General features: G+C 38.1%; 1 protein-coding gene across 2 annotated transcripts in view; it reads left to right on the top strand.

Annotated features, from left to right (window-relative positions):
* The first annotated feature begins 15,758 nt into the window (after nt 1-15,758).
* Nucleotides 15,759-17,405, top strand: part of LOC121083788 (metabotropic glutamate receptor 5) — a 156,182-nt gene continuing 154,535 nt past the window's right edge. For both annotated transcript variants that reach the window (XM_040584499.1, XM_040584498.1), the window contains exon 1: nt 15,759-16,002. In XM_040584499.1, coding sequence (XP_040440433.1) covers nt 15,773-16,002 — 230 coding nt within the window. In that variant the 5' untranslated portion in view covers nt 15,759-15,772. The remainder of the gene's footprint in view (nt 16,003-17,405) is intronic.

Raw genomic sequence — 17,405 nt, 5'->3', positions numbered from 1 at the left:
AGATTTACTCCCCTCCTGTGCTGAAAAACAGTTTTATAGAAGGGCCTGGGGATACCTGTGGATGGAAAGCTGGATATGAGCCAGCAATGTGCGCTTCCAGTCCAGAAAGCCAACTGTATCCTGGGCTGCATCACCAGCAGCGTGGCCAGCAGGTCGAGGGAGGGGATTCTCCTCCTCTACTCTGCTCTGGTGAGACCCCACCTGGAGTACTGCCTTCAGCTCCAGGGTTCACAGTACAAGACACACATGGACCTGTCAAAGCATGTCCAGAGGAGGGCCACCAAAATAGTCAGAGGCTGGAATACCTCTCCTGTGAAGACAGGCTGAGAGAGTTGGGGTTGTTCAACCTGGAGAAAAGAAGGCTCTGGGGACACCTTTTAGCAGCCTTTCAACATGTAAAGGGGGCTTTTAAGAAAGATGGAGATATTTTTTTTTTACCAAAGCTTCTAGTGACTGGACAAGGGGTAATGGTTTTAAACTGAAAGAGGGTAAGTTTAGATTGGACATAAGGAAAACAAACATATTTTATGATGAGGGTGGCGAGGCGCTGGCCTGGGCTGCCCAGAGCAGCTGTGGGTGCCCCATCCCTGGCAGGGCTCAAGGCCAGGCTGGACGGGGCTGGGAGCAGCCTGGGCTGGTGGAAGGTCCCTGCCCATGGCAGTGGGGTTGGAACCAGATTGTCTTCAATTTCCCTTCCAACACAAACCATTCCATGATTTTATGATTCTATGATTTAACATGTTTTGGGTGGGATTCTTTGGATATCTGAAAATAAGGCAACTAACCAAACAAAATTATACACTCTACAACTCTGGTCAGCTCATCTAGAAAAATATGTGTAAGACAGGTAGAAGTATCATCTCCTGCATCTGCTGGTTCCACTCTGTTTGCTATAGATGGAACACAAACACTGCCAAGGAGGATGACTGTTAAGATCCTAACAGGGTTAAAATCCCAACTACCAAGTGCCATAGGGGACAATACATCTATCCTTCCTTTATAAACAATCTGTTGCCTAACATTTTGCAAGTCTTTTTATCGCATGTGACATTATTTCCATTCTCATTCTTCACTTTTCTTGTCTGATTAGAATTGCCTATTTCAGAAAAGGGACTCTTTTGCCCTGTCTTTTTGACATGCTTAATATAGTGTGGCCAAGATCGCAGGTAGAGTCTCCAAGCAATATTTAGTACTAGTTTTATTCATAGTAACAGTAATTAAAGGTACACAGTTGAAGGATATAAATACTTAACACAACATTGCTTTATCAGCAAAGTAGTAAAATTCCTCCCCCCATCCCCTTGCTGTCTCCCTCTTTCTTTCTCTCTTCTCTGTTCCATGTCTGTGCCACCTTTGTACTTTAGAGAAGTTTCCTTCGGTTACCACCTCGCATGAACACTGCCTGTTACTGTGCACCATAGTCAGACTAGTCTGAAAAGCAATTGCTGCTGTGTCGTGGCTTGATTTTTATGATCTCCATTAATATCTGAAATCAATACAATGTGCCGAGTGTATACATGATGAAAAGGACTTTGACTTCCCCAGTCAGCCCTGAGCCTTGCACCTGATAGGGAGGACAGATGAAATCTAACCTGGGGTTGAAATCCTGAAGAACAGTAATTTCTTTGTATGCAGTGCTTTAAAAAAATAAAAATAATAATAATAAAAAAAAATCCAGAGGCTGGTTTGGATTGGTTTTGTTCTTTTATGCTTTTTTATTTTATTTCTTTTCTCCCTCCTCCTGGCATTTACCCTAGGGCTTTTGATAAAAGGAATTTTATAATGAAACACTTCATTGTTGATGAACACTGTCACCAAATTCAGTATCAGGTGTTTAAAAAGGCCTGTGATGTTTGCAAGAGCCTTGTGAGTTAGTGGTTTTGAAAAGGTAACAACGAAAATGAAGCTCTGAGGAAGCTTTAAATATGGACAGAGAAAAAAAACTGCTTTGATATGTCAGTCTATTCCCTGCCTCTTCTTTCTGTGTGCTCCTTAGTTATAGCTCAAATTAAACTAAGTCCCAGGCAAGTCTGGACTTCAGATTAATTTGTAAAAGCAGACAGGGAAAGTCTCCTGCCGCTGGCTTTTAGACCTAATTGTAACCTTTGTGTATACCTCTAAAAAAGCTATGACATCAGGTATCTTTCTAGCCCTTTAAAAAATATGTCTGTTCCGGAATTAAGATAAATTTAATACCTGAGATTGATGGGGATTGAATTTTTCATATTCTGATTTCTTAAATTTCAGCTCTGAAGGAAAATATATTTTTTTTTTAATTTCTTAAAACATGACAGTTCTCTAATGGAAAAGACTACAGACCATAAAAATATTTTGCTTAAGCATTACAGGAATGTTTTGTTTTATGGGATAATTTTGAATGTTTTAGTTAAGTTGGTTAATTTCTATTTTTATAATAACATATCTGATTTCAGCTCTATAAAATGTAATGCATACTTTACAACACAAAATAAATTTACTTGCAGTACGCATTGTATATTATAGTGCACAACAAAATCTATACTCTATCTTTCTGGTCTAAAGGAAATGAACCAAAATATGACAGGCTGACGTTTCTGAGCAATAAGATTAACTTTTCCCATTAAAAATGTCAAGGTTAATATATGGTAAAAACTCTAGCCATTGTTTTTAAAAAAACTGTTCAATTTCAGCATTTTAGAGGTGGTTTACCTAAATAATTTAAGTAGTGTTCTTTACTTTTCCCATTTTTTTTGCTTTCAAGTCTTATTATCAGTGATGATGTCATTATTTTTATTCCAGATCTAGGAATACTTATGACTACTCTTGCAGTGACCTTATCAAACTAGACACCACACAAATGTTAACCTAAAACTTAGTCCTTAATTCACATTTTTTAAGACCCTAGCCATGTATTTTATGATTTAATTCATGTAGAGGATATTACTTTTAAGCTTGCAAATTATCTTCTTTTCCCTGCTAGTAATTATAACAATTGTTTTTCAAATTATTTGTATATTTAAAACATTTGCCTTTGCACCTTACTGTTCTAGGAAATGGATGGTATTTTATGCTGTGAATTTTCTTTCCTATACTTAACATATCAACCTCCATGACAACTTCTGGCATGCTATGAGTGAACATCCTGCTGTCCCATATTTCATAGTTTATGAGAGGCTACATGCATAAAGTTGAAAGTTTTGCTGCTACAAAACCCAGAAAAAGTTCTGGGAGATTTCTGGATTACAAAATTCAGCATTGCTGAATATAGGGAGAAATGAAACTAAAATGTAATTTTAATAAAAAATGGACAAGTAGCACCAGGAAAGATTAAGAGAACCCATCCCAGATTACGCAGGCTATCCACAGTGGAAGGTACAGATCAGATACTCCTCAGTCAGAGGGAATGAGATTGCATTTCCAGCATCCGTTGTAAGGGTCCTAATGACCTAATGACCAGTTTGGGGAATGGGCAGTTTGGGGAATAAAGGTACAAGAATTAGCTTGTTTCCCCAGAGGAAAAACATTCAGAAAAATGAATATTCTTGCAAACAGTTTGGGGCAACAGAAATCACACTTCCTTTTTCTGAAAGTGTAAGGTAACAATTAAAAAGCAATAAAACAAAACATAGACAGACACATCACCTCATTGCAAAATTATGCCTTATTTTCCTTCTTCTTTCTCTATTGCCTTTGCTATTATCCTTCCATCCAGCCCAAAATTTTTAGTGTAAGTATGACAAGGTGAGCTTCTTTCTTTCCCCAAATTTCTAGCCAAGTTAACAATATTTTTGAAAAACTTTACAATGTTTCTGTATCCTGGCTGGCATCCTCGACATTGTCCAGTTGAAAGTAATTTGCATGTTTCATTAAGTAAGAAGCTAACTTTGCTAGATAACAGTGTTTAGCACATCACATGAGGCCTTGAGCATCTCACAGTCAAAAAGAGTTTCTGGTCCTCTGATCATTTTACCATCTGCTCTTTGGCCAAAAGGTTTCTATTCCGTGTACTTCCAGGAGAGCCCAGCATTCTAGAATAACTGTAAATATATTTCTCATCGCCCCTCTAGGCAAAATTTATTTGCAGTGTTTCTGTAAACAACATAAATATCTAAAGCAACAGCAGTGCCCCAAACATGTTTCCTTTACTGTCAATGGCATCCTTGAAATCATGTCAATTAAAGGGCATTTGACAGGGAGATCCAGCTGAATTAGCCCAGACTGATCTTCAGAACACTCTGAATGCTCATTAATCTGCCATGCCAAGTGCCAATGCTGATCTTTCAAATGCTGAAATTCGCAAAGTCATGTCAACTATACTACGGGATCAGCTCCCCTTTGCTCCATCCCTGCCCCCAAATTAGGCATTCAGGTTATGGAGAACCTTCTTGAAGAAAATACATTTGTTCATTAAATATATGGCATGGTTCCTAAACATGCTGAAAGTAAGCATTATTTCAAAAGGAAATGAAAACACATCAGTTCTAACACTCCTGGTCTCTTAATAATTTAATGGGGTAACATGTAGTGATGGAATGGAGAAGGAATGTCCTAATGGTCATTTAATGGTTGATGTGAAACAGCTTGGCCATTTCAGTCCATGCTCAGATAGATTAATTTGCCCACTTTTTTCATTGCCTGAAGGCAGTTTGGTTTTCTTTCAACAGTTTTCTTTTCAGTAGGTGAGTATGTTGTAGAAATGTTTTGCTACTCTGATATCTGGTCAGTCAATTAGAAATTATAGAGGGAAATACTTAATGAAACTATAAATAAGATGTCAGGAATATGAGTTCAAAATTTCCCCTGACTGACTATGTATTCTACAATTTCTATAATTTTTCTAGTTTATTTTCCAGTTTATTGTATCATGGATTACATACACACACACATCCATCCACACACACCCTCCCTCCTCAAAAAAATAAGATGGGAAAAGATAAAAATGGAGGCTAGGGACTGATACTTTTATAGGCAGAGGACCAGAAACTTTAAGTAAAGTCCTAAATTGCCAAAAGATCAAACTATCTTCAGCTACAGCTGTTGTCTTCCTGAAAGATTTCAGGCTAGATGCAGTAAGGAATGTATCTGTCTCAGAAGGATGTATTGCAAAGTCTGTACTTTTAGGTTACTGATGCTTGTCAAGGGGTATCTAGCTCTGTGTTTGGTATGCAGGTTCTCTGTCTAACACCTAAATAGGGCAAGATACTTCAGCATCTGGTTCAGAAAATCTTTGTGTTAATGCGCAAGAGAACAAGACAGGTACAGATCACATCTTTAACTACTACTGTTCAATTTGTTTCCCAGTCTGAAAATAGGCTTATTTTCTCTTAAGACATGGGTAGAGAAAGAGGCTACCTTTTTTTATATCATAGCTTAGCAACTATAATATGGTCCTAGAACATAATGAATATTTGAGTCTTTTTTCCTCCTTAGCCTGAGTTTGTTCAAACTCATATTCTTCAATTTCCGAAAAAGTACAATACTAATCAGTATATAACCTATCTTTCTTGGAAAGAGGGTGGAAAATTGTGAGGCCACAATCTATTTGTTCTGTTAAAATGATCTTTCTGGTCAAAAAATAATTCTCATTTGACATAGTGACATCTTATACGTACTTGGAGACTTGAATGTGAAGAATACTTGATAAATAGTGACATTAAATCTAGGCAGCAGTGGCTTAAGGATTTTAGGATTAGATTTTGTTCAAGATCTAAATTCTACCTGTCATACTTTACATCATGCTAGAATAAAGTAAAGGAAATTCAGAAATTATAGAAATTTCTAGGGATTAGATAATGATAAGTTCTTAAAACATCTGGTTCATCTACATTGCTGAATTGATTGAAACAGTGTAAAAGACTTTAATGGTTTTCCTGGAGAAATTTGGCATACGTATGAGGTTCCAACAAACTGAAATCTTGAAAAAGAAAGTGAGGAAAGAGCTCAGCCAATGTGATTTCTACAACAAATAAACAACTGTTTGTAAGAAATGGGCAATTTCCTTCTGGTGTTATAAAGAAAGAACAATGCGTGTTCTTCAAAAATAAATCATATCAAGCCAAACTGGTATCCAGTTCAAGCACTTGTGAAGAACGAGTGACTGTATCTTAAAATAATTAATTTTTTTATTATTGCATATGAGCATTCTTATAAGCATATTAAGAAGATACGAATCTAGCCTTCCCTGTCTTAGGTGCACAAATGGCTTTAAAACTTTATTCAGACTGTATTTCTCACTTATTAGTTCCTAACAAGAGATGCAAGCTCAAGGCTTTCCTAGAGGTCTGCCTTGAATCTGTTTTTAATTGATACTGCCAACACTGATTTGAATTGATAAACAGAGTGTGGTTATTAAATCTGTAAATAGTATCATGCTGGATGAAGCTGCTCCTAGAACAGAATAATTGGCTGCTTAAGTACTGGATGAGGAGTGATCAACTGAGAAGCAGTTCTGCAGAAAAAAGACCCAGAAGTTTAAAATGGATCACAAGTTAAACTGAAGTCAAAAGTGTCATTTCATTGTTAAACAAGGTAAATATCATACTGAAAGTATACAAAGAGGTAATACATTTCAGAGATACGAAATAGTCTTTCAGTTCTACCCTGCTCAGGCAAGGTACACAGTGGAGAAAATACAATACCTTCACAAAAACTGCACATCATGCTGGATGGACAACAAGAACTAATTTGAGATCAACCACAAGAAAACCAGAAGTACGAAAAGAAGGGTAGAAAACAGGATCATCAGATTAAAAATGTACTTGCTTAGTCTTAAAAAAAATAAAAAATTAAGCAGGGACATGGTGCTTGACTTCAAAACCATTAAGGGCTTCTGAAAACACAATTTTGAGAAGTTATTCTCATATTTAGTAGGACAAGATACAGTAGGCTTAAATTGAAAGAGAACATAGAAGAACAGGTTACGAACTAGGGAAGAAGATCTTGTGAAAGGCTAGTTTGTCTTGGGACAGATTTTCCAAGTTAGCCATGAGATCTCCACCACTGTAAAGAGCTTCTACACCAAAAATTATTCTGTAATTATTTAATAGCTAACTGTTCTTTTGCCTTAGGGCAACATAGTCTGAAATTCAGGACATCATATCCTTGCCTTCAACCCTGGTCTGTAACTATCTTCCTTATTCAGTCTCTGCATCCAAAAGCTGAGGATGGTAGTCTCCTACCTGGAAATACCCTCTGAATTTATAATTTGAAAACCACCTCTACCCCTAAACTATTCAAATACGTTTTTCAAATATTCTTCTGAAATGCAATCTTTATCCACCAAGAGGAAACTGTTACCCAACATGTCACTAAAATGAGACTATGTCCAAGAAAGTAGTTAGTCACACAGTATAAGCCTTCTCATCCTACATAAAATACTTTAAGAATGATTAATATGCTCCAAGAATTCCACATAAATGTGGCTGTCATTACTGTAGTTGTCTGAGTTTCTCTTGATCTATAATATATTTATTCTCTCATGACCGCTGTCAGGATTTTTTTTTTTTTACCTCAATTTCACATATGAGGAGACAGGGCAGAAAGAGAAGCACTTACCAGAAAACTCAGAAGATTAACTGAAGGCCTTCAGAATCTATCTAATCCCTGAATTATGCCCCTTTTTGCTGGATGACTTCTGGTAGTGCTTATCTACAACGGCAGCAGAATAGGACATCAAGTGTATTTCAGAGAAGATGAGTTACAAACCATAGCAGTGTTAAGAACTAATATTACATGAAGGTATGCTACAGGTTATGAATATACAGGAGTGAGATGTTACTCACATGTAGAAGGGGACAGCTCTTTTGAGAAATGTAATAATTAATAGCCTAAACCAGAACTGGGACTGGGTCCAACTAGTGAAAAACCCCAGGTAGCTGCATTCCTTGGGGATTCACTACGCTTACAATGAAGGGTACAGGGTCATAGACAAGTGTTCCTACTGCAAAGCCCTTTTCTTTCTGACACAGCATTTGTCTCCCGAAAGGAACAGCCTCCAGTCTAACACTGTCAGTCTCCTATGTCCTCATTTCTATCTGAAAACCAAACAAAAACTGAAAAGTATAAACCTAAATGCAAATGAAAGTAAAGTTAGAGTATCCCTGGAGTCCACTAGGAACTGTGCTTTCATTAATGATTTTGTTTTGAAATGAAATTATAACATGATACAGGAAATATCTAAAGGAAATATCTTGGAGTCAGGTAGATCAAAAGATTTATTTCACGAACAGAAAGTACAGAAAATGTTTAATCTCTCCAGTAGGAAAACAAGGACAGCAGTCAGCGATGGCAGCATGTTTCTGCAAAAGCTGTCAAGCTTAAAATCCTTTAGCAGACATTAGCATCATGGAGGACTTCAAACATTGCTCAATGGACAAGGCCACAAAGCTGCAGACGTGCCAGTTAGCAGGGCGGATCAAAGGATGTGTACAGAAAAGGCTCTTTCCAGACTGTTCCCTTTTCTCACATAACAACAATGTTTAAATGAATCTTTCTTTTATCGTTAGGAAGTGATAATTTAAAAATAAACAGAAGTGAGGTGCATTAAACTGTGAAACTAGGTCATCATTTTCTTAAGAGGAATGAATTTATTATTTCAAAATAGCCAAGAGAAGATGAGAAAGATAAGAAAAACTTTGGTATTAAAGGGATACTTCTGAGCTCTTTTAGATGAGGAGATAATGAACAGATATATTAATATAATTAAGTACAGTTATGTTTGATGCATATTGTATATTATTGTCACTAAAATAATGTAAACATTCTTTTTTTTAAGCAAAGACCTTATGAGTGGAGCTAGTCTAAATACCTTTGGATGAAAAGTTCTGGTCAGAAAATACCTAGTAGCTGAAACTTAAAAACCTCACAGAAAAGAGCTTAATTAATTTCTTAATTAAACATTGGATTTATTTTTGAATGCCAAAATATTTCAGTTAATTATTTTAAAAATAAAAATAAACTAGTTTTGAGTTTTATTTTACATTATGGAAGGTAATATGAGGCATATATGAAATGATTAAATGGTCAATATAATAATTAAATATATAAGATCATTTCAACAAACTAATTCAATCAGACTGAATTGAATTTTAAGAGGATTAGAGGTGGAGGTTTCAGTTAGCTGATATGTTTGCAATTATGAAAACACTTCTTGTCCTCAAAGGTAAAAACCTGAAAATCTCAAAACTGTTCACAAAATCATATTGAAGTCCTGACAACTAATTCTTCTTTATGTTGAAATACCTTGAATTGTAGTATCTTCATCTATCAAGCTACCAGGGATATAGGCAATCCTTTTGGGTCTGAGTTTTGTGACCCCTTAGCAATACATAAATGCTGCTCAAAAGAGCTTTCAGTTTGAGTAGAAAAGATGAACAAGGGTAGAGATACATGAGTTCTCCATGATCATACAGATTGCTAAGGACAGTCCTAACTGCAGCCATGTGGGTTTTGTCCCTTATAAGGCCTTAGCTGTTAGATCATGCCTCTGAATCACTTTGAGATGGTCTGTGCTTAAGGAAGGCAGGTACAGCAATTTTAAGGATGGAGTAGGTAGTAGTCTTAAATTAGTCACTGAGGGAACTTTTGCCCTGTGCTGCACCCTTTCTGTTTTCTAGTTCTCTGACACCTCTCCAAGCCCAGTCAACATTGCCTGGCCGCTTTGCTTGAGTAGTTGTTTCTTTGGAGAAACCTTCTCTCAGCATCATCGCTTGGTTCTGCCTGAGGAGCAACAGATAAACCTTGACAACTCCTGCCAAAGAGCATGATCTCACAGCAAAACCACTCCTGTGTGAGAACTAATTGCATATAACAAGCCATATTTTCATCAAGGGGTCTTCCACCTTGGCTGCGTCCTGTTCGGTGCCACAATTCTGCAGCAGCCCTATGAAGAAGCTTCATAACGTCTGCTCTGGTATGCAGCTCCAGATGAGGCATGGTGCTGGAGATATGGCCTGGTGTCATGCTGGGGAGACCCTAGTGGGACCTGTTCTGGGTCGTTGCCCTTTCACCGAGCAGCATTTGACTACTTGTACTCCGAATGTTAGAGATTACTTTATAAAAAAGAGTAACATCCTTACAAATGTGTATGTGTACATATAATTTTTTTTCCCCATTAAATTCAGATTTTCAGTTTGAATATCTTACGAGGAAAGAGCTCAAAGGCCTTGAAGTTGCTGTCTAGTGCTCAAGATAATTGAAGTGAAACAGCCCAGTCTCTGAGTGATGATTGAGGAGAAGATCTGGTTGGAAATATTAAAGCAGACTATATTTTGGGGAACTAGTCTCATTTAAGGTATTTTTTAATGGGCTGCATTCAAAATGACCTTTTTAATTTCATTTTTTGTTGTTTTATACATATATACTTAATATAGAAACTGAAATCCTATTTAAAAATCATTTAAATAAAATATTTTTGTCAAATGAAAAACATTTTTTCTTACTTTAGCACACATAGACAGCTGCAGAATTTCAGGCACATGTGATTTGATTTCATTTGGTTTGTACCCTTTAGGATGAAATAATGCTTCATTTGCAAACATAACTGTAGCAGGGAGGCTGTGGTTTTGATCATGTTATATCAATGGCATGTGGTTGCTGTAGCTGCTCAAAATATTTGATATTATGTCCCTATTCTTAGTAGTGATGAAACTTTAAATGGCTCATACGCAGTTAAATTTGGGCAATATCTAGTAGGTATCAGTAGTAGTAGGTAGCATTGGTGTTTTGTCATGATTAATTTGAATTTTAGCAGTCGAAAAGACCTCTAACATTTCCATTTGGGAAACTGTTCTACACCCCCATATCCTTGACTTTCAGGAAGATCGTCCTGGTAATCAAGCAATGTGTTGCCTTTCATAAATATCTTCTATTACTCCCACACACATTTTCAAAATTCTACCTACTTAGATTTTTTTAGCAATTGCTGGCAAAGTGTGTCGTATCGGTGCCAATGAAAGCTAGTAAAAAGTGAAGCTCTATATTCCTTGTATTGCTTGCAAAACATCTACTGAGAATTTCAACCTGACTTGGCTTCTTTTCTGTGACTCAGAAACAGCATAGTGTATTATTCTGGTTTGCTCTTCCTTGTCTATAAAAATGATGGTAGCATTTTACTTAAATAAATATGCTTTGTGGTAGGTAGGATTATCACCAGCTAAATGAATGACATAAAACGTTTCTTCAATTTCACTTGAGCCTCCTCTTTTTTTATTTTGTGAATTTTCACTGTGACCTGCCATAAGCAATTTTACATCCTAAATCTCTCCTAAAGGTTGCTTCTCATCTATATTCACTGCAACTCTCTTATCAACTAAACAAATACTTGATAACAATTTGAATGTGTGGCTAATGACTCTTGTATTCAAAAAGAAATGTGTGACACCCCGAAAATCCCTGGGCAGAAGAAATTGTAGTTCATTATTCCATTTGGCTGTAAAGACTTTTTATCTCATATTGATAACTTCTAGTGTGATAGAGTAATGTCAGTGTGTTTTGCCTATTATTTTAAAATTAAAAACCTTGTTGTTTTGCAGTGTAATGCAGGTAAGATCTTGATGGTTTATGGTTAGATAGTTTAGTTGGCTCAACTGCTAGGCAGGAGGAGCAGCAAGAGCAGCCTGCAGCTTGCCTGACCCTTTTCTATCAGATTGAGGTATTATTATGTACTGTACTATATTAAGCTTCATCGGGGAAAAAAGCACAATCTGTTCTTTTTAAGCTTCTTAATAGTTTCTAGTACTGATTCATGGGAAGTGGAACTAACAGATTGTTATAGTTAGACTGTAGGTGGGGACGCATATGCTTGAGTTTTGAACAAAATTCCAACTCTGAAGCAGGGCTGAGTCTTTTGCATGATGATGTAATTTTTTTTTTTTTTTTTTTTTTTTTTCAAACATGCAGAGACATATGGGAGTAGCTTTTGAACTGGGCTTAGGGCCAGACATTCAGGTAGGCAACATGCAGGATTCAGGCTGGCATTTGAAAAGAACCCAGCTGCCAGTTGTTGCCATGAGTATAGGGCATATTTACAAAAAACATCGACAGCTAGCAACTCCGATTACGCCACTGACAGACAAACTTTCAGTAGGAGATGAACATCCAGTAAAAAATTGTGATACCTCCTCCAGCTGAACCAGTCACAATATAGAGGTGCCAGTTTCCAAATGCTGAAATGGAGATGGAGTTCGGTGGGAGAAGAGAAACTGAATACAAATTGACCATACTTCAGCTCCAGATTGTGTTGTTTGCTGAGTCTTTTCTGCTGAATTGGAACTAGCCAAGCAAAAGTAATCAATCCTTCCCTTCTGCTTTTTTCCTTAGGATCTTTCTTTAAATTTAAAGATGGGAACAAATTAGGTACATAGATACATTGCCAGGACATAGGCAGCCTCCATCACAGCTTTAAATGATTCTATGATTCTAAGGACATGGTTTAGTGGTGGACTTGGCAGTCCTGGGTTTAACAGTTGGATTTGATGATCTTAAAGGACCTTTCCTAAAGGAGTCTATGGTTGTATGATCACAGGAGACTCACAGAAGACGTTTTGATTCCAGCTTAGGAAGTCTGAATTAATTTTCCCTTGGGGGTGAAACTACAAACTCCTCCTCAGGGTCAGGCTGCATAAGTGCTCACTTGTCCATCCATGTGTGCAAACCCTAAAGTCCCTGTAATCCTTCTCCTTGTGTCATAGACCTGGATGAAGAGTGAGAACTGCACTGTTAGAGGGAACTTGCTCTTGCTGTGGCAGGTTTGATAGTACTGCTGTGGATATACCACAGTTCAAGAACCAGATGTCCATGAGGAGCACGGTTCCAAGCATGGCGATGATCTTCCACTGTGAACCTCACATCTCATCCTCAAGGAAAGATGTAATGTAACTTACCCAGTTTCCACTCCCACTCCATCAGTGCTACATGTATACCTTCATGCACTTGCAGGTTTTACACTGAAAGAAAGCTAGCCCAGAAGAAATCCATCCTAATCTGTGTGCAAAGGAGTTTAACGGGAAAGATTTTCTTTTTCCATCAAGGAGTGTTCATTATCCCCAAAGTATAGCTCAAATTAAATATACATACCTCATCAAACCTCTTGCACAACAGGGGAATTCAATATGAATAATTAATTAAGTAGAGTTTAATCAGCAATGATCATGACAAGAGCTCCACTGGTGTATTTGTGTGAGCATCTTGAAGCAAAGCTGCTTTCTGTTTTCATCAAACCTCCCTTGAGATTATGCCATACAGCTATAGTTTTCCCAGCTGGAGAACTCAGTCACTCTCAGATTTGGACTGCCAAGCTGATTTTCTTCCAAATGTTAAGAATGTAACACTTTTCTAAGTGGCCTTGGTAGTTTAACATGTTTCCTCTTGTTTTGGATGTTGCATTGCTTTCTGTATGGTTTCACAAAATCTCCCCGTCTTGATCCATGATGAGACCATGGCATTTGTGCCAGAGCAAACTTTATTTAACTGGAAGAGAGTTAATGCACTTCATGTTCGTTGCAAGACTTCCTATTTTTCAGTGCTGTAATTAAACCTGTTCTCAGCTTTATAGCAAGCCTCAGGGTAACAGTTTGTACTCTTATAATACTTTCAAAGACAGCAGTATCTGGAACATTGAAGAGATCCAGTTCTGTAAGTCAATTAGACCTGGCTGGGAATTTTCCATTGACAGGGTTTTTTTTTGACAGAAAATGAAGTCTTCAGAATTTCAATCTCTTTGAGGTATACTATGGAACAGCTTTTTTTCAAACTTTCATCTTCTATGGCAAAGTTTGATATGGCCTTTTTTTCCTTTTGTTTCCTGCTAGGAAAAAGAGAAACAGAACATTTAATGTTGATCCAGGTTGACCTAAACGAGAGTAATTTTAAACAAAGAAGTGTATTTCCTGTCAAACGGCTTAATTTTATTTCAGATGGCCTCAGGGCCCAGTGGGAGTTAAATATGACTGACCCCTATTTTTCCTTCAGACCGACTTCTGAGGCTATCATACATCTTTCATGAGGCATCACATTTTCAACCTCTAGCTGAACCGCTTCAGTGTCTCGTGGGGATCACCTGATGTTCATGTATCACAGGAAACAAAGTTTGCCCTGAGAGCGTGACACGTGGGGAAGCACCAGGCACCTGATTTACGATTCCCAGGAAGCACTGCAACCACTGAGTTTAAAAAATCTTAAGGCATTTTCCCAGGAACAAGTTGCATAGTCCTGGGTTTTCCACCAGGCCTATTTACAGCGGATAGGAAAATGAAAGTCATATTAGCTAAGGAGATCTGCATTTGGGTTGCCATTCTGGCTGGGCACCATTTCAGGCACAGGTTCAGGGTGGCAGTGATTTATTCCTGATATGAAGGTGATGGTATTTCCTCTCTTCTGCTCTTTGTCTCTTTTGCCTATTTCTGTGGTAAGATCTTCAAAGGGAAGACTGGTTTTCACATTCATATATGGTGCTGAGCGTAATACAGCCTCTAAACTTAGCACCAGAGCAACGGGGACAACTCCCCAGGTGGGCAAGCTGGATGCTTGACAGCTCCGATGTTCTGGGTCACAAAAAGAGACAGCAGTCCCCATGCAGCTGTCTGATTCTCACTGCTTCACATGCATTTTCACTGTCAGTGCTCTTATATACTTGCAACTCTGTTAGTAAAAGAAGGTGTTTTCCTTACAGCTTCTTCCAGCTGCAAACTAACAGAAATAAGTGAAGGATCAGCAATTCCTTGCAACAGCATTACTTTAACACTCCCAGTCTTATTAATTTACTGACTGTGTTTCTGTGGAATATTACTGAGGGGTTAAGGCAATATTTTGGAGAAAGATTTCCTTCCTCAGAGGCATACTTACTTAAATGAGACATGAAACAGATTTAGACAGCCAGATGGAGGAGCACAGGGAACCAGAAAGACAATCCTGGTCAGGATGGTTGTCAGTGTTATCAGTACACCCACTGTTTAAGCACCGTGACTTTTATGTAGGCCTGTCAATGAAGAAATTTTTTATGGTGAGACAGCATAAAGAACAAATGTATCTATCTGTTAATATTTATTACCAGTTTATCCCATAGAGGAAGAATAGATTGAAGATGTTTTTCCTGTTGGATTGGTAGACAACTAATAAAGAAAAACAAACAAACAAACAAACAAACAAACCCTACCCCCCAAAAAAACCCTAGAAGTATATTTAGTTAATCTGTGATCTTGTGATACCTATAATGCTAATCCTCAATTTTGCTACTCATTCTCCAGAAGTTCTTTCTTCAACACAGCAAGTTTTACCTTTCAGTGTAATTAAAAAATTGCTGCTTTTCAGATTGCGTTATTATCAAAGTCGTGTTGTTATGAGTCATTGTTTGGTTTTGCTTACACTTAAAATATTACACCTCAAAATTTGTTCTGAACATATCTTTTTAAATTTTCTGAAATAAACCCCAGAGCACTTAGCCACATTCAGTCAACTTAAGGGAATCAGAAGAGATGGCAATTTATACATCTATTGAGGTACACCTTGTGGACGAGATCTTCCTGCTACTGAGGTACCTAACAGCATTTGGTTTCAGCAAAGATGCAGGCTTCTAAACAGAAGTGAAGTTTTGAGGAAAAAATGTTCATCTTGACTTGAAAAATGGATTCACTAAAATGTTAATATTATTTTGTTAAGATCGGTACACTGGTCTCTGCACAGATATGTAACATATTCTTTAAAATATCTGCTGTTTCCAAAGCGAGAAAAGCTTTGCAAATTTTAATACGGGCATATGTGTTTCTCTTTGTATTTAGGAAACTACGGTGAAAGTGGAATGGAAGCTTTCAAAGATATGGCGGCCAAGGAAGGGATCTGCATTGCACATTCCTACAAGATCTATAGCAATGCTGGTGAACAGAGCTTTGACAAGCTGCTGCGAAAACTTCGGAGCCACCTGCCCAAGGCACGAGTGGTTGCTTGCTTCTGTGAAGGCATGACTGTGAGAGGTCTCTTAATGGCTATGAGGCGCCTGGGACTCGCTGGAGAATTTTTGCTGCTGGGCAGGTGAGTAATGCTACACAATTATAGCCAGCCTGTAGGGCAAAAAACAACAGTCCAGTCAAGCATATGTAAAGCACATACTCATGTTCTGTCCTATATATGCACATATCTAAAAGACAGAAGGTAATGTCAGCCATGTCATAGCAGTGCATATTCTACAAAGACATGCATCATCCTCATGACATGCCAGGCAAACACAAGGCTGCTTGGCCAGTCCTAATAGCATTGTGTAAGGGAAGGCTGGCACACAAACATTTCATCTGTATCATCCATTTTGCTCACTGCAGTTTAAAATGCATCATGTACACATACAGCCTGAAGCTATGCCTCATTCAAGTAACATTGTGTTAAGAATTGCTGATGTGGCCTCTGGGTGGACCTGAAATAGATATTCCCCAAACAAAGTTTGTTAACCGTCCCATTTTATTCTCCAGCCAATCTGCTGACATGTGCATACTTCCTAAAGGCAATACATAGGTAAGCCTTTCTCTTAGCTCAATGATGTCAGTGGTTCCTTCCCTAACCACTGAAGGCGGAAAGGGAAATTCACTCAGATGTGTTTACCCAGCAGGAAAAGGCTCTGGGCTAGTAAACAGAGAAGAAAAAGATACTTACATAAACTTAAGGCGATTTTTGTATTTGCCACGTATTCAACAAGTGAACCCTAAATAAGATGAGGAAAACAGTGTATTGACCACAAACTGGAGCATGCCAGAAGTCAGCCAATGTGGCCTGATGACTTTGCAGAGCATTGTTAGAAGGATGACCTGATGCTGTCCCAAGCACAAACCCTACAGGAACACAAATAAAACGGTGTTGATGAAATCAGATGTCCTGGTGAGACCTTCAGGGAAACTTGTAAGGACTGCACCTCTGCCCAGCTGTCTTGAAAGCTGGGACGCTGACTGTCCTGCTGGTAGGACACCCGCCTCTATCTCCTGTCTGCCCTGTTGCACACAGCTTCTCTTCCCCTCGGGCAAAGGGGAATGCAAGCAGGCAACAACAGGGACTCCTGCCTCTACCCTTACTCTGTGGCATCAGCCTACATTTTGGCAATTTCAGATGTGAATGCCTTCAATATTTCTCTGTCTTATAGCAACTGTGTCCACCCTTCTTTTCAAATACTTTTTATCTGTAGGTTCTTCCACGAATTATCTTGGCCCTTGCCTGGACTGACACCCAAAAGGACCAAAGCCCTCAGAGTGACATTGACCTAAATATATTTAGATGTCTACAATTTAGACACTTCCATGTGGGCTAGCAATCAGGATTCCCTTTATAGTTAATGGAGAAAAACAGGACCTTCTTAGGTCCCTTGTTTGTAATGTGGACCTTTCAAGTAGGTCAGAGAAATCACATTTATAGAAAAGGGCTTGTACAAAGTATCTCTTGATGACTAGCTCTGG

This window comes from Falco naumanni, chromosome 2 (genome assembly GCF_017639655.2).
Source record: "Falco naumanni isolate bFalNau1 chromosome 2, bFalNau1.pat, whole genome shotgun sequence".
Lineage (NCBI taxonomy): Eukaryota > Metazoa > Chordata > Aves > Falconiformes > Falconidae > Falco > Falco naumanni.
The sequence above is the reverse complement of the archived record's forward strand: the minus strand, read 5'-3'. Positions and strand labels throughout refer to the sequence as shown.